Source organism: Perissodus microlepis, chromosome 5, assembly GCF_051167445.1.
Source record: "Perissodus microlepis isolate ML-2025 ecotype Zambia chromosome 5, ASM5116744v1, whole genome shotgun sequence".
Classification (NCBI taxonomy): domain Eukaryota; kingdom Metazoa; phylum Chordata; class Actinopteri; order Cichliformes; family Cichlidae; genus Perissodus; species Perissodus microlepis.
In genome coordinates this window covers 24133691-24154829 of record NC_140465.1, presented here as the reverse complement: position 1 = coordinate 24154829, position 21139 = coordinate 24133691, and the positions used below count along the sequence as shown (strand labels likewise).

The window sequence follows — 21139 nt, the reverse complement described above, 5'->3', positions numbered from 1 at the left end:
ATGGTTGGTTCATTTACTTGAAAGCTGCAGCTTTCAGTTATGTGCAAAGCTCAGCCAGCCTCAGACAGGTCTAATGTATTTGGGTGCCACTGTGGGGTAAACCATTTCCTCAGTGTGTGTCATGTGTCACTGTATCCTGACAAACATCCTCTCTCTCTCAATAAAACACACTTTTTTATTTGTTTTAATAAATAATACAAATAAAAGTTGTTGTTAGAGATTGTTTCTAACATCAGAGCACAGAACGTGTTTTTCTATATTTAGCAGGAAATCATTACAAGGCAGGGAAACTTGTTTAGCCTTTTTTTGTCCCACTGTCTATTGGTTGGCTTTCGACCAATCATATTGTCTGTGTTCACTCTCTGTAGAGTAATTTGTCCCTAGGGCTGAAGGAAGAACATAAAGTCTAGATTGGGAAGTAAAGAAAGTTTTACTTGCTTTCGAAAAAATACGTCTGGTTTACGGCCCTCCTCTCAGCAGCAGCAGATTCTTCTCCTCCTGCAGGTGAGGAACAACTTCTCGGTCTGTTTGTCCTCACAGTGGTTTTACATATCGACAATAAAGTAACCTGGTTCTTTCATTTAGAAAATGATGGTGGAGTCATTTAGATTAGTCTGCTTCTCCTGGAATGTCTTTTTATCTGCAGAAGAGCTCACATTCTTAATTTTTTAATTTAGATTACTGACATTTACTAATGTTAGGCTAAAAGATGAGTGAAACTAGTGAAACCTGAAGCTTCTAGTAAGCTGCTGGATGTATGTTTATTGTTTATTTTTTGTATTTTTGTTGTGTCCCACACCATTTCACAGCTAGGGACAGAAAGAAAAGCAGCTATTTAATATGCGATAAACCAAGAAAACTTATGTCATTGTGTGGATTTAGGGTTTAAGATCCCAAATAACAGCTGTTGTGAAAAAAAAATAGATGAAACATGATGTCAGACCTGGATCACGCCTATGATGTATTAGCCTTGTCTTATGAGGCTTATTAGTCAAGCTTTATTTGTTCAAGTTCAGGGCTAGAATTACCAAACAACCCATTCACACAGTGAGGCAGTGGGCAGCCACCAATGCAGCGCCTGGGGAGCAGTGTGTAGGGACAGTACGTTGCTCAGGGGTGCCTCAGGGTAGGCGTTCAGTGGATTCGAATCCCTGAGCTTCTCCCAGTTTTTACCAAAACATCATCAGGATTGAGGTTGCTTGCTTTGTTGCAGCTGTTATCTGCTGCAATCTCTTCTGATCGGGTTTCTAAATAGGAGCACAAAAGCAAACCAGTCAGACAACATTTTTTGTGCTCTGTTAAACCACAACTTGGAAACAATAAGTGGCGCCAGGGCGGGAACACTGACAGTTAATATCCACCCTGATGTGTGTGGACTCATACCCAGGCCTGTGAACAACTGTTCATTCTTTATTTTGTTTATTAGTTTTCCACCATTAGCTGAGTCTGAGCCTCCCCAGATCTCCTTCTCCCCGCCACACACTCCAGCATTTCGAAGGATTCCCCAAGTCAGCTGATGTATTCTGCAGAGCGTGTCCTCAGTCTGCTCCACTTGGACATGCCCAAAACATCTAGGAGGCGTGCAGGCTAGTCGAGTACCCAAAACCAACTCTGCTCAGAGGCAGTCCTGAAAGGATGAGCACCTCACCCTATCACAACAAGACACCTGCCTCGTTTTTTTTTTCTGTGCTTACATACCTAACTTTTTTTTTTACTTAGAGGTATTCTAACTTGTCCTTGTGTACTTAAAGTATTATGTTTATACCAAAAGAAAAACTGAATGCAGCCTTTGTCAGAATAGATTTATAAATGGAACGAACCAAAGTGAAAGAAACACTAGAGTAACAAAGTTAAACAATCAAAATAGTTATATAAATTGAAGGAGGAAACACATATTAGACATAGTTTAATAAATGTAGTTAAAAAGACACAACAAGCACAGTAAATGTCAGGTGCAAGTATCAGTCACAGTACAGATGATTCTCTAGACTGTTGTTGAGCTGACGCATCAACTACTTCTTGTATGTGTAGCTTTGCATGATTCAGTTAAAAATAATCCATATTTATTTTGTGCTAAGCCTCGGTGCTGCTCCTCTGTTCATCCCCTGTCTGAATCAAGTTATTTCAACTTCTCTTCTGATTGGCTGCACCTTGCAAATGGAAGGTTTGAGCATATTAGGAGTATCATCTCTGATTAATGTCATGTTGATGAAAGGGTAGAAAGTGTTTAGGTCGTAAACATTCTTTGTACATGACCTGAAGTCTTTATTTAAAACCATATATGATGGCTTAGGTCCTTTAATTCTAATGATTAAAACTCCCTACAGCTGATGGTTAAACTGAAGAAGCTGCTTCTATAAGGAGCATATCTGGCAGGAAAAGGCATCACTGGAGTCAGTGTCACACCCACTGTGTTTTGACTTCTAGTAAACCCTTTAATTTCCTTTTACATTTGTTGGCTGGTACGTGGGTTAGGACAAAGTGTATATGAGTCACTGATAGAGTATTCAAGGTGCAGTATTGATGTAAAGCTGCAGGTATAGACTCAGCTCAATGGAGACGGGGCTTTGGAAAGCAGTGCTGTAAAGACGTAGACTGAACCTGTTAGAACAGGTTTCCTGTCTTCGTTCCTCACACTAATGTGAGGGATCTCAGTGGGGAGGATTTTGAGAAGAGCTTACTGATTTGTTAAAATACGTCAGCAGCAGCAAAAAAAAAGCTCCAAAATGTTTAATGTTGTTTAGAAAGGTCCTCAAATAAGAAAAACAAATGCAATAGAAAAATTAAAATCAAAAGATAAATTTCGACTAAAAATAAAAATAAACACAGAAAAAAATCATCTGATTTAATCAAACACTAATTTAAAAACAGGTTAAAATGTATTCATGTATTTTGGAGTCTGAACAAGATTTTCTTTTACTTATTTCAGGTTAATCTTTCATACTTGATTTCATTAATTATTTTATGTATTTATGTCCATCCTATCAGTTTCTCCATAAAGGTGAATACACCTGTTGTATAAACTCTATCAAACATTTATATTGTCCTGTGGGGAAAAAACATGGGTTATTTGCAGAAAATATGAACTTTGTAGTGTTTCATGAAGGCCTCAGGCAAGCCGATTTGGAAAGCTGCCCAGAGTGGGTTTATTCAGCCTCACCTCTGGTGCAGGTGCCCACCTCTCAATTTTAAATACATGTAGACATTGAGGGTTCTCAGGAGGGGCCGTGCTGAGGCCAGCTGCTATCTGACAGAGGGTCATTGGTACCATGCCCCTGGTATGGGGTCTTCATAACCCCATTCTCTGTGTGCCATTTGGGGCAGGGTGCAGGAGAAGGAGCTGGCCATCTGGTTGCGGTCTGGGCTGTTGGGCCTTCCTGCTGCTGCAGGACTGGGGGCAGTCTGCTTGTCTCCACCCCAGAGTAAATGGAACCATTTCCTGGGTCTGGGGGTGGATTGCTCTTCTGGGGGTCCCTGGATCTTGGGGTACAGAGTATTTTTGGGGAGTATGAGTGTGTGTGCAGTGTTTAGTTCTGTGTGCCTCCATGTTGGATGAGTATATGTCTGCGTGATGGTGGGAATGCATGATTGTGTCTGTGCCAGGTTGGGTCTTAGATTCCACCTCTCTGTGAACATGTCAGGCTCCCCCCAGGTGTGGATGCTGTTGTGGAAGTTTTCCATTAAATAAAGCCTGCAGACGAGCGGTGAGCTGTAGCTAACATTCTTTAATCAAAACACAAAGAACAGTTGAACCAAGTTGGTGGAGAGCCTGCATGACCGCGGGGCAGACGGTCAGCAGAGTCTCACTGAGCCTAACATGGTTCCCAGTTAAATACCTTCTCCAGGAACAAAAGGCAGTACACAGCTGTTTCACACCTTAAGGTTCACACTCCCTTGCTACCTCCCAGAGTCCTCAAAGAGACAAAAGTTTCTTCCTGTGGAGTTGTCTGCTTCCCCCAACGTCCTTACTAGACCCCCACCATTTGTCTTACTGTATGAGTGTGAGACATGTTAAAATCCAGTGGCACCAAGGCGTTATACGATAAAATAATGTGATTAATACATAAGTAAAAGAAATTCCTATACAATGCCTATCTTCCCCCACTACGCTGCAAGTGGCTGATGCTCCCACCCGTTGGTGGTTCTCAGTGTCCGGGGCTGGGTGCTCGGGTAGATCGAACAAACTATGACAATCAAGTGGACCAGTATGGCAAAAGCAATAATGGTCCACTTGGAAAAATGGGAAAATCTGTTGGGAATTTTTCTTGGCCTTCAGACAATAATTCTGATTGATATGCTTGTCCTCTTTTTGCAGCCATCATGAAAATAGCATCTTTTAACATTCAGAAGTTTGGAATAAAGAAAGTGTCAGATCCTGATGTCCTCAAAATCCTGACTAAGGTAATAACCAGTATAAAAGCCCACACATACTTTCACCTTACAAAACTGTAAATGACCTGCAGGTCTGGCTGCTGCTTTCATTAAAATGTCTGATCATGTGACAAAATAGTAAGCTTTGGCTTTTTGTCACGGAAAGAAGACCGAGGGCGATAACAATGTAGAAAAGTAGTCCAGCCCTCCTACCAATTATTAAGTATTTAAGTAATTAAGTATTATATAAAAACTTTCTATTAAATAGCTGAGTTGCAAAGTGGTAAAATAAGTATCAGGACTCACTGTTTAAGTAAAAATGTAATCCTATATATGCATCTGAAAATATACTGAAATACATGGAGTAAGTTGTATTTTGACTTGTGGTTTCTTGCTGTATCATTGAATCACTGGTTTTTACTTTACTTTTATTCTGGTGATGAGGTTACATTTCCAATTCTTTGCTTAAACCCATGTTTTATTATTGTTATTGTATTAGATCTGTTTCATATTTAGTCAACAAGCCACTGTACAGGTCAGCCGCCCTGAGTGTCGGCTGTTTAGGAACCACAATAGCAAACACACAATCAGAGTGTGTTAATTTAAACGTGGATCCACTGGCCTGTTGTCCTTTCAAGTAACCACGCTCAGTGGCAGCTTGCCCTTCATTCACAGAACCACCATTACCTCTATAACCACACAATTTAAGTCACTCAGCATTTCTCTGATTGTTCCCATCGCTGTCTTTTTTTGATACCTCTTCAGCTTTATTGTTGCAACTCAGAATATTTACATAAGTATTTTTTTTAAAAACATAGAAAAATGTCAGTTTATATTCTACATATCTGGAAGAGCTAAATCTTAAATATCTGTAAATATTTTTCTTAACTGAACAATTATCTTTAAGGTAGTAACGCATCTGATCAGTTCAGCTTTTTTTTCTCTCTGTTTCAAAGATTGTGTCTCGATATGACATCATTCTGATCCTGGAGGTGGTGGACGCCAGTGGAGAGTCCATAGAAATCTTCATGAAAGAACTCAACAAGTAAGTTAAATGCTTTGTTTCTAGCATCATCACTGTTATTATCATTTAGGGTGCTCGTGTTTAAGCATGATGATGGTGGCCCAAAGAATAACAATTTTCTCATGATAACCAAAAATTATTAAGATTTTTAAGGATTATTACATTAAAGATTATTTACACAGTTACTTCTGAAGTTATTTGTGTATTATAAACACAATGGTATATTTCCTTTTTTTAAATAGCACACTTATTGGCAGCATCTGTATAATAGTATTATGCAATAATATTATTATCAGGAATTCTTTCAGCTTCAATAATCATGTATTAAAGTCTGATAGCGTGACAGCTGCAATGACAACACTAAAAACTGCTGATGTTAACAATTTATGTTGTTGGTCATGTTCATCTTATTGTCAGGCAAAATGTAATTTGGAAATAAAGTTTGAATAAATGTAAAAAATTCAACTTTGACCTGCTTTTTGTGTTAAATGAAAAGGTAATGTTTCACTAAAGCGTTGCACATTCATCCTGAACCAATTATTTTCAGAGAATCAGAAGACATAACATGATTTAATGGACCAAAATTAAAGAATTATACAAAATTTCTCTCAACTTATATCTTCTCAGAGTCCACGAGGGATACACTTATAAAATCAGTGATCGTCAGGGCAGAACACGCTACAAGGAGCAGTTCATGTTCATCTACAAGTGAGAGTTCAATGACAGCACACATCCTGTTCATTTGCAGCTTCAAATTTTTATTCTTGAACTCACTAGAGCAGCTTTGCATGATTCACAGTTCTGCCGGGCCTTGGTGCAGTTCTCCTTAAAGCCCTCTTGCTTTAAGCAAACTTTCTTCAGATTGGCTTCTCCATGCAAACGGAAGCAGGTGGACAGTGTTTCATTGCTCAGAGCCACAGTTGAAATGACTATATTATTAACATCCACACTGTGTGTGTGTGTGTGTGTGCGTGTGCGTGTGTGTGTGTGTGTGTGTGTGTGTGTGTGTGTGTGTAGAAGGGATGTGGTTACGTTGGTGAACCATGAGCAGTTTAATGAAGAGGCAACAACAGGAAAAGATGTTATTAACAGAGACCCCTACATCCTGAAATTAAGCCGCAGCAATACAGGTAGGATATGTTTGTCATGGAAACAAAGTAATGCAAGGATCAGCAGGGAGTTAAGCTTGTGTGTAATCAGTGTAACAGCTCACTTTAAAGCTGATACTATGTCTTCTGTGGCCTTCCTGTTGGCTGCACCTTTATGTAACCTGGATGTACAGATGAGTCTCTGGTCCAGGTTTTTTTTTTTTAAAGCTGTGATAACCTAAATCTGTTTACACATTATGGGGAAGTGTGTATTTGTATGGAGAGAAAATCAGCTGGTTTTAACCTTAGGGTAATTAAGTAATATATAATTATTTCATAAATGTTATTAAAAGGCAATCAATAATTTGAACTAATTTACACTAATGTAAATAAACAGTAAGACTAGAATGTAGTCCTGCCCCCTGTGTACAGTCCCAGATACACTCAAGCACAAATTCACAAACAGGTCCTCAGGTGTCTAGCCGAGAAAGTTGAGTGCAAAAGGAAATCCATCAATGCTCAACCTTTCACGAACCAAGAGGAGCATCAGTTTTCATCAACATTTGTCCGGGAGGGAGACAAGCTGAGGACAAGCCCCTCAGCCCCGGACCTGGGCCCGCTGAAGGTTGCCAGGGATTGGCAGATGCAAGTGGACTTGGATCAGAGGCTAATTTTTCCCACAGAGATCGTAACAACTACTCTGCGACCAGACCTCGTCCTTTGGTCTAATTCTCAAAAATATGCGTACGTCATTGAGCTGACGGTACCATGGGAGGAAGCAATTGAGGAAGCATTTGAGCGGAAGAAGCTGCGCTATGCCAACTTGGCAGTTGAGGCAGAGGACAGAGGCTGGAAGATCAAGGTGCGCCCGGTGGAAGTGGGGTCCAGGGGCTTTGTTGCCAGTACAACAGCCAAACTGCTTAGAGAGATTGGGATCAGAGGACAGGCGCAACGGCAGGCTATAAGAGAACTAGCTAACACTGCTGAGAGGACCAGTCACTGGCTATGGCTAAAAAGGGCTGACATCACTTGGGCAGTTAAGGCAGTCAGCTAACTGTGAGAGAAAATAAATATTCTCCTCTTCTCCCCTCTGCTCTTCTTCCCTTTTCTGGGAGGCAGTGGGGAGGTAGAGCGTACAGCCCAATCCGGCGGGGAGGTGTGGAAAGCTCTCCTATCTTGTCCCTCTTGTCTTACTTCTCTCTATCACCTTTTCTATCCCTTTGAAGAAGTGAGGCTCCATAAATGCTATAGAGGTAAGTATTATTTCTCAGTTGCAGTGAATAGACAGAAAATAAACTGTAGAAAACTAAACAGAAGAAAGAAGAGAAATAACAATTTAACATAAACCAGTGACACACTCCAGGGCCTGATCAACCTGGCAGGGCCTCCTTGGATGAGGGTGTTTAGTGATAATGGCCGAAACACCCAATGAATCCAAGGTCCACAATTGACAATGTGTCCCAAATTTTAATATGATAATCTAGATCAGATCTCTAATTCCTAAACCTAACCAAGGAAGAAAGCCTGGGTAAAAGACCGAAAGTTGAGTCACACAACGATGTGTGCTGCTGGCAAAGTTTCTGGGCTGCCTTTCCTCATAACAGAGATCCCTCAAGAGTCTCTCCATTTAAAGCAATGCATTATCAGGGACTGTAACATCTAGTCCTTTTACTGAATCATGGATGTAAACTGTGTGTATTTGTGTTCTCGCTGTAGTTGTGGAGGACCTGGTGATGATCCCAGTTCACACCAAACCAAAGGACGCTGTGAAGGAGCTCAATGAACTATACGATGTCGTCATGTTTGTTAAGACGGACTGGAATACTGATGTAAGGAGAAGTTAGAGAGTGTCTAAAGCTTTGTAGCTTGGGTTGGTTGCACAACAGAGAAAGCAGGAATTCATACTTCTGTGAAAATTTGTAGATTTTGACAGAGTTGTGTAGTAAAAGGCGTATGAACCAATCCAACCACTAAACTGGGAAAACAAAACGGATATATATTGAGGAGTTAGAGCAAAACACTCAAGTGCAAATATTTCATGTCTGTGCTGCAGAACATTATGATCTTGGGTGACTTCAATGCAGACGGCTTGTTCGTTTCCAACCATGACATGAAGAACATTCGCATTCGTAAAGACGAGAACTTCCACTGGCTGATTAGAGATGGCGTGGACACTACAACAAGCACCAGTAACACCAACACCTATGACAGGTAATGCATAGCAGCTGCTGGCTGCAGCTTTATTTTGAATCGACAGACGTGAGACTGGTATCGATCTGTTCGTCAGCAAGAAAATAAACACATCACGCTGTTTCTTCAAATTATCTGAAATAAAGAGGAGTAGATTCTTTTGTTTTGCCACATTAAAATAGAGTGGTGCTAAATGTTCTTACTTTTTTCTAATTATGTATTTAAATTTGGTATTATGGGTTTTTAAAATAAGCCTTTTTCCCTATCTGTGTTAAGAATCGTGGTCTATAGAGATGACATGCTTAATGCTGTGGAACAAAAATCTGCAAAAGCCTTCAACTTCATGGAGGAGTTTAATCTCGATTATAAGCAGGTCTGTTTTGATTAATGCTTTTCACCAAATGAATTACTCTTATATTCTCTGCCTTATTTGCAATATCACACGTAGAATATGATTAGTCAGAAGGGTTTTAGACACTAAATTATAAGGCAGATAATTGTGTTTTTGTCACATCACTCAGTCTGTTTAAAGATCACTGAAATAGCTGGACATGAAAAACAGAACTCGGTGTGTAAAAGCTGGCATGGTTGCTTAAAGACGGTACCAAAGTACAGTTGCGGTACGGTGTTATGGCTTTAATTAAAATTCCTAAGAGGCCGTCAATCAATGGCCACAAAAATGTTGAAAATCAGCAAGCTTTCAACTTGTCTTTATAGGGGGAGAAAAACAGAGAGGGTTCAGTGACGTGGGACCTTTATTCTTACAAACAAAACTTTAGGGTAAATTATTAACAGTGTCACAGTCACTCTTTTCAAGTGTCCTTGGTAACTCTATGACCTGGGTTTGACAAAGACTCTACCCTTGGCCTGTCAGCTCATTGTCTTTGAAAATGTAAACCACTGCAGTATGGAAAGTATCCATACTGTCATTATGACAGTATGGAAAGTATCCATACTGTCTGTCATGTTTGCGGCTGTGTGCAGGCAGGATGAGGACCCAAACGCAAGCTCACGGAGGCAGGAATGAACTCAAAAACACAGCTTTATTGCTGGAGAGAAAAACCATACAACCTAAACTGGGAAACTATAACGTAATGCACAGAGAAACACACAGCCATGAATGAGGGAGAACGCGACACAGAACTGAGTCAGACGCAGACATAAATACACAGAGGGTTAACGAGAGAAGTGGGAGCACACGGGGAACACAGGTGACACTGATAATCATAACAAGACATGGCAGGAGTAAAAGCAACACTGACGGGAGACTGTCAAAGTAAAACAGGAAGTACACACCGAGGTTCAGACAGGAGGAGAGACAGCACGGGGAGAGCACGGACATAACGGGCTGGGGAAAACATGGAATAAAACACAAGGAGGGGAAACGAGGGCTCACAGATACACAGAGGGGCACACAGGGGGTAATCAAATAAGGAACATCTTAACAGAACAACCTAGAAACTAGGGCATAAATAAAGAACAAAACCCAAAACACACGAAAACTAAGAATGCTGGGCCAACATGGCCCAGGATCATGACACTGTCATTAGGTTTTGCCTCTTCAGGCTGAACCTGCACACCAGGTGCACAGCATCAAGCTCTCACCCCAGACCTAACCTTGTCCCAGGAGGGTAAACTTGTCCCTTGAGTGTGTCCTCATAGGGTTTTGTGAAACACTCTCTGGGCCCCTCACCCAACACCATTTTGCTTTTGTAAGACCCTAGCAAGAGCAGAAACCCCAGACAACATACCCCATGACGTCACTGGAATGCACAAACCGCTGATTCATGGGGACATTCAGCTAGACCTCGATATTTGTTCAAAAACTATTAATCAGTACATTTTGCTTCTTTTGCAGGCTCTGAAAGTGAGTGACCATTATCCAGTGGAGGTTGAGTTGAAGTCCATAGTTGAGACAGATGAAACAAACGGTAAGCAGGATATTTATACATATCCAAGGCTTATGTACCATAATACTACAAGACCTGTTAAAATTGTGAAGTCAGTTTTTCATTCTTATTAAGAAATGTTTTTTTTTTTTTTTTAAATCTTTCCCAAAAATGTAAAAAATAAAACTTACACACGTTTTAGACATTTGTTAGAAAGATATGCTTACTTTGAATATATGCAGATTATGTTCAGAGAGTGAGTTCAAAATCAACTGATGCAGAATTTGTTTTTTTCCTGACATGTTCAAAGTGTGATATGAACTTTCTGCTCAAAGAAAATATTTTATACATACAAACATGTTTAAAATTAATTAATTAGAACAAATTAATTGCAGCCAAAAAGCCGAAAGGAAAAAACCCCACCTACGCATTCTTTGTTGTGGACTTCTATGAGGAGCACAAGAAGAAGCACCGAGGAGCCAAAGTAATATTAACAGAGGTTTCCAAAATGTGCTCAGAAAAATGGACGTCCATGTCACCTGAGGAGAAGGCAAAGTTCGAAGAGATGGCCAAGAATGACAAGCTCCGGTATGACCAGGAGATGAAGTCCTATGTACCACCTGCAGGTGCCAAGAAGGGCAAGAAGAAGAAGGACCCCGACGCGCCCAAAAAGCCACCTTCTGTTTTCTTGATCTTCACCTCTGAACACCGTGAAAAGATCAAGGCGGATAACCCGGGGATCTCCATCACTGACATCGCCAAGAAGTTTGGTGAGATGTGGAAAAAGATGAGTACCACAGACAAGGCCCCCTATGAGGCCAAGTACGCCAAACTGAAGGAGATATATAAGATGGAAGTTGCTGCCTACAGACTCAAAGGCGCCAAGAAGGCGGAATCAGCTGACAACGATGATGAGGATGAAGACGATGAGGATGAGGATGATGATGACGAAGATGAAAATGATGTTGACGAGGATGATGACTAAGTCGTTTCTGTGTTTGAGGATGTGAAGTTTGTGATGCGTTTGTTTATGTTTGTTTTTGTTTTGGGTTGGACGAGTTCAGCAGTATAACCTGCTGTCCCTGTCGGTTGACCTCATTTGAGCTGTACTCTTTTTCTAATTCAGGGTGTTAGATTTATATTGTTTATTGTCATTTATGCTTAGAAATATTTAACCATATGTGCTTAGAGGTGTATAATCGATTGTGTAATGATAGGATGTGTGATCTTTGGCAGTCTGCATAGGCTTGGTGTGCATTCCAGAGTGTTCTGGCATTCACACCCACATTCTGGGAGCATGGGAGAGGTCATACCTTCTCTTATTGTTTTATGGTAGGATAAACTGTCTATATCTGTTTTAGTCTAAGTGGCTTTTGTTTAGATGAACTGCTGGACTTCCAAACCAGCAGGGTTAGGGAAGTTGTTTATGGGGGTCACACTCTGACCCCCCCCCCACACACACACACACACACACACACACTTACACAACGCACAGGCAAGGTACTCTTTGTGTGTATGTATACGTCGTATGTTAATGCACCTATGCATATTCATGTAACCTCAATAAAAGAGCAGTGTCACGGGGGAGCAGATGAGAGCAACTGGGGTCAAGCGAAGGAACGGCGTTTGTCCAGTTCTCTCCCGTGCACGAGAAACATGAAGAACTTTGCCTACTCGTGTCTTGCTTTGCTGTGTAATTAAATTGTCCTTAACGTTCCCGCGAATAGGTTTATGCTACAAACCTATCACAGGGATTTAGTTTTTGTCACTCAGTCCCCTTTAAGATTTATATTTTAAAATTTTCTACTGTAATAAAATTGTATATATTACCCATTAAAAAAAACTGACTGTGAAGCTATGCTTTTAACACGACACAATTGAAATAAATATTAAAATCACAATTTTACAATTTATACTATGTATTTATTGGGACAACAAAATCCACAAGATAAGAGTTACTTTAAAGGAGATGTAAATATTGGAAAAGTGATTTCATACAATAGCGTTAACACATCTGTTCTCAGGCTCAGCATTACTTATAATTGTTAGCTAGAGTCTAACTTATGGTTTAATAAACAGGGTTGTAGCTTTCAAAGACTGTATAGATGAAAGACGGAAGGTGTGCCACTGTGACATCATCCATTGATTTGCAAAGTGCTATTGCCTACCACTTTCACCAAAGTCACAAGTACGCGGTAGATCTTAACATGAAATCGAGTGATCTAGCGTAGCTTTTTCACATTAATGGAGAACATAATTTACAAAATAAACATATCGTGTTCAGTGAAACTTGAAACTACCAATTGCGGCCATGAACTCATTAAAGTATTTACTAAGGTCAAAAAGGAAAAGCAGTGAGCGCTTTCCTTTATAATCCTATACAATCACTACACTTTCTGCCGCCCCCTGTTGGCTATTAGAATACTCCAGGCATGTCTGCACTGGCTTCACTTTTTAGACTGAAGCAACATCTTTTATATACATACTTTGAGAGCAGTTTCTATTGCTAAATGAGAAACATTGAGTTGAAAAAAATGCTACAAGCATGTATGTGCCTTTTTGTTTAATCTGTATGTAACTACAACACTTCAGTTGTCTCTTCAGTCCTAAAGTGCTGTTGTTTAATTTAATAAAACCAGAAACAGATTAAACATTTTAATAGCATTTCAAATAAAGCTTCATCACAACTGTTATTTTAAACACAGCTTGATAATTAAGCTTTAAGTGATTTCTTACCAAATTTTTTTAAAAAGAACAAATAATAACAAGCATTAATTAAAAACAAAAAACTTTATTGGCATCTCCCTCTTTACAAGATAACAAAACTCATGGACTTGGGCTGGTTTGTGATGGTTAGAAATTTCATATGGACACAAAATGCAGTGGACATTAGTTTTACAGTCCTTCTACATCTTAAGCTGCAGGCCTTCATTTCTATAACTAGATTTAAAGATATTGGTCAATATACGCTGATCAGTCACAACATTAGAACAGGATGTCATCGCCTACCTAAACATTGGTGCATGGCAGCAGCCTCCTCTAGCAGGACAATGAACTATACACAAAGCAAAAACTGCTTAAGAAACATGAAGGTGTTGGCCTGGCCTCCAAAAATACCCAGACCTCAATCTAATCAGGCTCGATGGGCAGAAAGAGCCCAAAGAGATCCACTGCCAACGCTTCCACGCAATAATGATTTGTGGCTGATCTGTGTGTATGAGTGAAACATCACAGTTGGAGGGCCATTGTCCTTGAAAACCTAACATCGTTAAATTTATTCCCTGTACTACTCCACTAAAGGTTGAGCACCCGAGCAGGTTTTGAGTTTGATGCGGTTTATTTTTTAACGAGCAAAACAAACTGTAGTCTTTCAGCAAAAAGACGAAGGAAGCGAGAACAGGATCAAACAAAAATCAGCAGCTCAGGTTTTACTTCTTCCCAGATTTCTTGATGCCACCTCCAGCTGAAAGAGAGAGAAAGCAAACAAAAAGATTGGGTGTTAGAAAGCATCTAATTAAAACTGCACCCACAACTGTGACCAGTGAGTTTTCAAGTTTGAAAATATATTGATGACTGAAAGACTTTAAAATTAGAGGTTTTCTCAAACAATAACATAAATTTACTTTATTTTTTCTAAAAGAAGAGATCACTGCATAAAGGCATGCATGCTTATAAAAAGTCTGAAATCAAAACAAAATAGCATAAACAAAGTATAAAATATTTGAATTTTAAAGGAGATGCAAACATCAGAGAGACATGAGGTCTACTTTGGACTAAATTTGCTGCAAGTTTGGGGTTTGTTTCAGTTTAATGACCTGCAGAGAAAGTACATGCTGTACAGTGAAACGCCAGGGCTAACCTGAGGCTTTCACTGTAGCCATGGTAAGAAATGTCCAAATTCGGATCTCAAGGTTAAGCTACCAAGTTGACAAACATCTGAAAGCAGTCTATGGACGGAAATAAGAAAATTGCAAAAAGTGAACCCTGAAAACTGAAATGGCTACAGAAACTGACAGATCACCTGAATCCTGCAGGTGACAGCTCAGCACTCTGCTGAAGTCACTGTATTCCTGGACTCTCACTCTGTGCTGGTAACGTATCAGTTATTGAAACACCACAGCTGGGTTGCAACATCATGATGTGTATGTTTGGAAATATGTAAGGTTTGTCATTACGAAACAAAATTAATAAATTCAACCTGATCCGGATTTTTTCTGTTTCTATATACGTGGGATGGTCTGGTGATTGAATGTTGGGTGGATATAGATACAAAGGTTTTATAGTGTGTGGGTTTTCTTGGTTTGTTTTTTGTGCGTGGGACTGGGGCTGGAGGTTTTCAGGTATTATTGGTATTATTCATGTATTATATTACTCCACTTGTAACTTGTGCTTTGAGTATGTATTTTGCATTTTATCACTCCTGTGTGCACCTGATCACGGAGCAGTGTAGCAGTAGTTGCGGGAGTACATAAATCTGGTGCATTTCTTCACTTCTTGTTTTTGTGCATAGTTCTTTACAAATACAAACTAAAAATATAAACACAGCTCTTACTTAAAGGTCCTTTTCCTGATGCTTTGGCTTTCAACGCATCCAGGGCCTTCTGTTCTTCCTTCTGCTTCTGCTTGAAGGCTACATCATCCTACGGAGACACATACAATTTAAAATCTTTCTACGCTTCTGTCTTATGCTCAGCTCATTCCAAGCCACAGCTGACATTTACCTCTGAGTATTTCTTCCCTTCAGTCAAATAACAAAAATTAATATTTCATCTGATTTCCATTTATCAGATTCTCAGCTGACACCTGAAGACATCGCACTGGGTTGTGTAACACAATGACATGATTTGATTTGATTTTGTTATCAACAAGTTAAGGAATACATTTTTATCACCAGTTCTAATTTTCAATGGGCATTAATACAGGTTACTAAAGCAGAATTAAATGACAAAGTAGATCACAAAAAACAGAAAGGGTTAGCGAAATGATCCATACATCAAAGTTTATGTATCAAATTATCTGTGAAAACAGCTTTACTTTAAAAAATAAACAAAAACGAAATGTATAAAATATTGCAATGATGCAATGTAAATGTCTTCTTATCCATGTTATCTTGAATACAAAGGGATGCAAATGATTTAGAGGCTTGATATTAAATGTTTTACACAGTCTATGGTGAGGGGGGAAAAGAGCCAGATACATACGTCATCCATGTCCTTGTTCTGTTTCTTGGGAGCCTTCAGTGGTTTCTTTTTACCTCCTGAGAAATAAAATTTACATAGATACATAAATACAGTGAGAGCAAAATGAAACTTAGAACTATAAAAGTAAATTAATAAATAATACAATAAGTAGATACAAAATATGAAAACCTAAGCTGGGCAAACGTATTTAAAGAACAGATCCACAAAGTAAAAATATACTAATAAAACGGTGGGGAAAACTACATTCTATAACAATGGACTATAATGTCTGAACGTTTCTCTTTAAAATAAATTGACTAAGTTTAAACAATCATTACCTTGTTATGAAAATAAAATGTAAAATATAACTAAATCTACAATATCTAATAAACAATAGCCAGTGAATAAAAATGAAATATACGAAGGAATATGATCCAAGTTATGTCATTCAAATAACACAGCGTTCTTGACTTTTTTTTTATTGTTTGCTTGGAAAAAAAATTAACCTAAACTCCTTAAAATCTGCTTTAACTTAAATGGCAGCCAGATGACCGCGAAACCTTGAGCCTCGAATACAAACGTTAGTTACCACCACGGGTTATTCGAAGAAAGACGAAGAAATATATATAAAATTTTAAAGATTTCGTTTATATTGTCTGTTGCCTGAGATAATATTTATAAGCCGAATGGTCCATTCAGTCCCAATAATTTAAAAATGGCCTGAAAATATCTTCTATCTTCCGTATTTATATCCCAAAACAGAAAAAAAATCGTAATATGGCAGATTTTAACTGCCGATTGGTCAGAGAAAACGTTATCTTTAGCGGCAGCTAGCATTAGCCAACTATAAACGTGCTAAACTGAAAATCGTCAGTATCTTTTAAGGTGTGCAGATTTTACAGACGAATCTCAAATGAAGCAATCTCCCACCTTCTCTTCCAGACATGGTTACAGCTTGTTATAAAATTTAAAGGAAAGGAAAGTCTGCTGCGAAGACAACTGGTACTTCTTGCTAATCCGCGCTGTTAGGTCCCCGTTGAACCGGAAATAGAATGACCGCTTGTTGCCTGTCTCAAAGAAAATTTTTGACATCAATATGCTACAATGCTGTTACCCTAAAGAAACGTAATTCGTGTCTTATGCGTCCGCTGACATAATTGAAGAAAACGGGTATGTTTACTCTGTTATATCGCTTTGTACATAACAGTATCACCGGAGTCCCAAAACAGTTTAAAACTTATGAAAAGTCAGCTAGCCGGTAGCTACATGGAGCAACATCTAGCTAGCTAGGAAGTAGGTAACCTTGGTGGAAAAGTACTCTTGATATATTTAAAATGATATCCAGACATTTTTTGAACCGAATCTGTGACAAAGTGCAGTGCTCGTGAGGTCCTGCACCCACCGGGAACGAGTTTGACTTATTATTGGCAGACTAAGCTCTCACTGTGCCTGAATTGCCTTTGAAAGCGTGCCTATAACCACTACTACTAAGCAGGATTTCTGGGAAGTTTAAAAGTTATCTGAAGAAGCTCCATATTACTAGATGGTCTGTCTTCTACAACAGCACACCCCCTGCTGACTGCCTTATGCAAGATGCCACAAATCTTATAAAGCTGACAGTTAATCAAATTCAATTGTTTTCCCTTTATTCTCCCAGGTGCCTGTTACAGTGTTGGCTGCTGTGACGGTCAATCTCTGACTATTCTTAACCTGTACTGCTGCTGCTCTGCTCAATGAGGTACTGGTGTGAGCATTGTATCTGTATTTTTGATTGTAAATATAACTGGTTAATGTTATCTTTACTATGTCAGGTACAGAGGGGCTCAGATCTATCTCTGGGTTCATGGCTCATGCTGTCTGTCCCGCTACTCACTGCCTGGCAAACTCACTCAGGTACGAACCTACAGTGCTCTCCATCAGCCTGGTTCATCACCACCACCACCTCCAAACAAGCCTTCCCCTTCTGAAGGGAAAAAAGGATCAGAGCTTCTGAAGGAGCGTGCCTTGACTGTCTTACAGGTACAAAAAGGATCTTCTTCTTACTGTAACAACAGAACTTCAAAACACAATGAAACAAATTTGAACACTGTCATCCTTTTTCTCTCTTCTCTTTATCTTTAAGCATGCAGGTGAGTTTGGGCGGCAGTGGAGTCAGAGGTCGGCTCAAGCAGCCACTGCCACAGTAAACCACTGGTGGGAGAAGTACGAGGAGTTTGTGGGGCTGAATGAGGTCCGCGAGGCTCAGACAAAGGTCACTGAGGTCAGTAAAAACACGGCGTCCAAGTTTAGTCTGTGCCGACATGACTTCGTGAATAATGAATAAGGAATGTCAGGTGCTTGTTATACAGTTCTCTGACAGATCTTTGTGTTTTCCAGGCTGAGGCAGCATTCATGGTGGCCAGAGGGATAGTTCGTGAGGCTCATGCTAGCCTGGAGGCTCAGCAGGGCAGGCTGAAGGAGATCAGAGACCGACTGGACAGAGTCTCAAGGGAGGAGCCACACTACCTGGAACTGGCCACAATGGAGCACAAACTCCTACAAGTGAGCTGAAGCTATTAAAATACACAAAACCCATGTCCTTGAGTCATTAAAAATGAAATGTCTTAAATTTCATGTCGCTTTTGTTGTAATTTGTTTTTCAGATGGTTTGTTTAAAACAAACCAAAATCTCACAGACAGTCCAAAAACCACACAGATTCACTTTACTGCCATGAGTGACAAGAAATAAAATTAAATACCGTACTGTGGGCATCACTGGTTTGTTGGAGACTATTAGGCATGGATTTAAAAACAAATCTTTAATTTATTTTTAATTGAGGTCAAGACTTCCTTAACAACACGTGGTCCATCAACTGTTGGTTTAGGTTTTATAGTTGGTTTGAGGTCAGTAGAGGAAGTAGAAGTGCTTTTATTTTGAGTTAATCACAGTTCACATTATGCAATCATACATCATTAATCTCCTAAGACCCGAACTCCTCCATGGCATGCATTTTTAATTACTCTTTGATATTTGGGCGTATTGGGACCCAATGAATGTAAGAACAAAGAATTACCAGGTTTTTATTTTTATTTTTTTACCTGATTTTGGTTTCTAAGAAAAATGAGAGCCACATATGAGGACATTCGTTTAAAGTTTCGATAGTTTCCTCGTAAGTGGATATCAGGCCCTTGTAGAGCAAAATTGAGTATTTTGGTCTAATTAACCCAAAGTGTGATGTCCACATATGTGCACGCCAGGTCCTAGGAGGTTAATGATGTCGGATAAGAAGATTGAATTTAACCCCACCTCTCTGTCACTGCAGGAGGAGCGCCGCCTCCGGACAGCGTACGAGAACGCAGAGGGTTCAGAGAGGGAGAAGTTTGCTTTATTTTCTGTGGCCGTTAGAGGAAGCCACGAGAAGGAGAGGACGAGAGCGGAACGCACCAAGAACTGGTCCATCATTGGCTCGGTGCTCGGAGCCCTGATCGGAGTCATGGGGTCAACATACGTGAACCGAGTCCGCCTGCAGGTGAGGAGGGGTGCTACACTAGGGGACCTCATTCAGTGCACCGATTTTTTTTTTTTTTTTTTTACCTGAAGAAAACTGCACTGGCACTGTTCCAACACCCTCCCCTAAACTCAGGGTCTTACTAAACACTAACAACAATGTGAAGCTTTGTACCTGTTTTTGAAAAGTGTCTCATATTTTTTATTAATGTTTTTAGCTTTACTGTTATAAATGCCAACAAGAAATAAGAAAATGAAAAAGATGAATGAGAACAGTTGACAAGCGTTGTTGAAATTGCGAGTGAAACAGAGTAAGTGGTGGACTTTCTCAGGAACTATACCCATACCCAATAGCACTGTAGTTCCTGTTTCTGGAAGGTTTGCCATGCAAAACCTACTGCCATGTTCCTTTAAGAGAGCCTTCATGAGGCCAATTTTGGACTTAAAAACAGGTTAAGTTAGAAAAATGACTGGACTAGCCTCCTTAATGTAGGTTTTTCCTTTAATATGTCACCCATCTGTAATTAACACTTCCCTTTATCTGATCCTCACCAAGACAGCAGTTATTTCAGCTCATATACGTTCTCTTTTCTCCTCTGCAGGAGCTAAAGAATCTGCTGCTGGAGGCCCAGAAAGGTCCAGAGAGCCTGCAGGAAGCCCTGAAAATCCAGGCTGGAAACCATCGCTCCCAGCAGGACGAGCTCCGAACGCTCATTGACAGTCTCAGAGTTGCTCTGAGTGAAACCTTCACACAGAGGAGAGCTGTTCACCAGGACAAAGAAGGCACAGCCCCACACTCGCCCTCTGTGTCTGTTTCAGCCTTAAAAGATCTCCACACAGGAAGCAAAAGGACCGAGTCCCTCTTAGAGTCCCTGCCACCAAAACTGGGACAACTGGAACGAGGGCTTGGGAAAGTTGAAAGTGAAGTGTCAACCGTGAGGAAGCTGCTGGAGACCAAACCACAGCTTCAGACACAAGCTGGTCAGCTGCTACATGAGAGACCAGAGAGAGCTGAGTCTGAGGCAGTGGTGGGGAGTCTGGAGGAGACTCAGAGGACTCTGGGAGAACAAATCAGGACCACCAATCTTTATAATGCAGTGTTTGCCTACACCGCCACTGCCATCACCATCTCTGCTGTCTACCTGCTGCTCAGAGGAACTGGTTAGATACGATACCTCCAGTTTGAATATGTAAATGTACGGGAACACTATCGGGCACTGGGACTAATAATCTGAACAAATGAGTGCAAATTACAAACCGCAGTGAACTCGGTTTATCTAATAAACCGGCTGCAGGTGTTGATTTGGGTTTATTATCTACCTCTGCTGCTTACTGCACTAATGAGGCTGAGGACTTATTTTAACTGCTTCTAAATACTTAAAATTCACTGATCTCAAGCTGGCAGATAAACAGGAGCGCTGTTGGTATATGTGAATGTCATGTTTAGCAGTTTAGAAAAGAATCCCACATAACAAACATCATTTTTAGTTGTTGTAATCTAAACTGAACAAACCGCTGAATCAGACTTCTCAACAAATACCCGCAAGAAACTTGAGTCTGGGTTATTATAGTTTAGCAATATAGGTTTAAATGAAAGAATAAGTAAAAGGTAGACTTCTGAAGAATAAAAATTAACTGATGTGATATTCTGTACTTTTACAGATACAAAACTATAGTAAGTCTGACTCAAGTTCTCCAGCACATTGTTTAAGTGACTTGGGTTGATTGATTAGCTGATACAGACACATTCATGGGGCCTTATTATTCCTGATTCTTACCCATGTTCATTCTCTCGTGTCTTTTGTTGCTAAATTTTCCACTACTTTTAAAAGCTGGTTTCTAAATGTCTCTGTGTGGTCTTTGGTACTAAGGAGGTCAATACACTTGAGAGCTTTCTCCTCTGAAATCAG

The 21139-nt window shown here is 39.9% G+C and overlaps 3 protein-coding genes across 4 annotated transcripts; 2 read left to right on the top strand and 1 right to left on the bottom strand.

The window, feature by feature from the left end:
* The first annotated feature begins 383 nt into the window (after positions 1-383).
* On the top strand, positions 384-12025 carry LOC146387397 (deoxyribonuclease-1-like). Its single transcript, XM_084928994.1, has 10 exons — positions 384-504; positions 4316-4401; positions 5328-5416; positions 6023-6103; positions 6413-6525; positions 8200-8312; positions 8537-8694; positions 8950-9046; positions 10532-10604; positions 10958-12025. Exons 2-10 carry the CDS (start codon positions 4321-4323, stop codon positions 11545-11547), a joined length of 1395 nt encoding a protein of 464 aa, XP_084785120.1. The 5' UTR covers positions 384-504; positions 4316-4320; the 3' UTR covers positions 11548-12025.
* A 1308-nt stretch (positions 12026-13333) lies between these two features.
* Positions 13334-16785, bottom strand: tma7 (translation machinery associated 7 homolog). Its single transcript, XM_084928998.1, has 4 exons — positions 16673-16785; positions 15764-15819; positions 15115-15202; positions 13334-14025 (listed from the first exon to the last, which is right to left on the bottom strand). Exons 1-4 carry the CDS (start codon positions 16686-16688, stop codon positions 13991-13993), a joined length of 195 nt encoding a protein of 64 aa, XP_084785124.1. The 5' UTR covers positions 16689-16785; the 3' UTR covers positions 13334-13990.
* Positions 16786-16803: 18 nt separating this feature from the next.
* On the top strand, positions 16804-21073 carry ccdc51 (coiled-coil domain containing 51). Of its 2 annotated transcripts, none has more exons than XM_084928997.1 (7): positions 16804-16912; positions 17400-17480; positions 17560-17761; positions 17865-18002; positions 18119-18283; positions 19045-19251; positions 19832-21073. In XM_084928997.1, exons 2-7 carry the CDS (start codon positions 17476-17478, stop codon positions 20393-20395), a joined length of 1281 nt encoding a protein of 426 aa, XP_084785123.1. In that variant the 5' UTR covers positions 16804-16912; positions 17400-17475; the 3' UTR covers positions 20396-21073. The 2 variants fall into 2 exon arrangements, with proteins under 2 accessions (XP_084785123.1, XP_084785121.1); XM_084928995.1 differs by having other exon boundaries at positions 17554-17761.
* Positions 21074-21139: the final 66 nt, after the last annotated feature.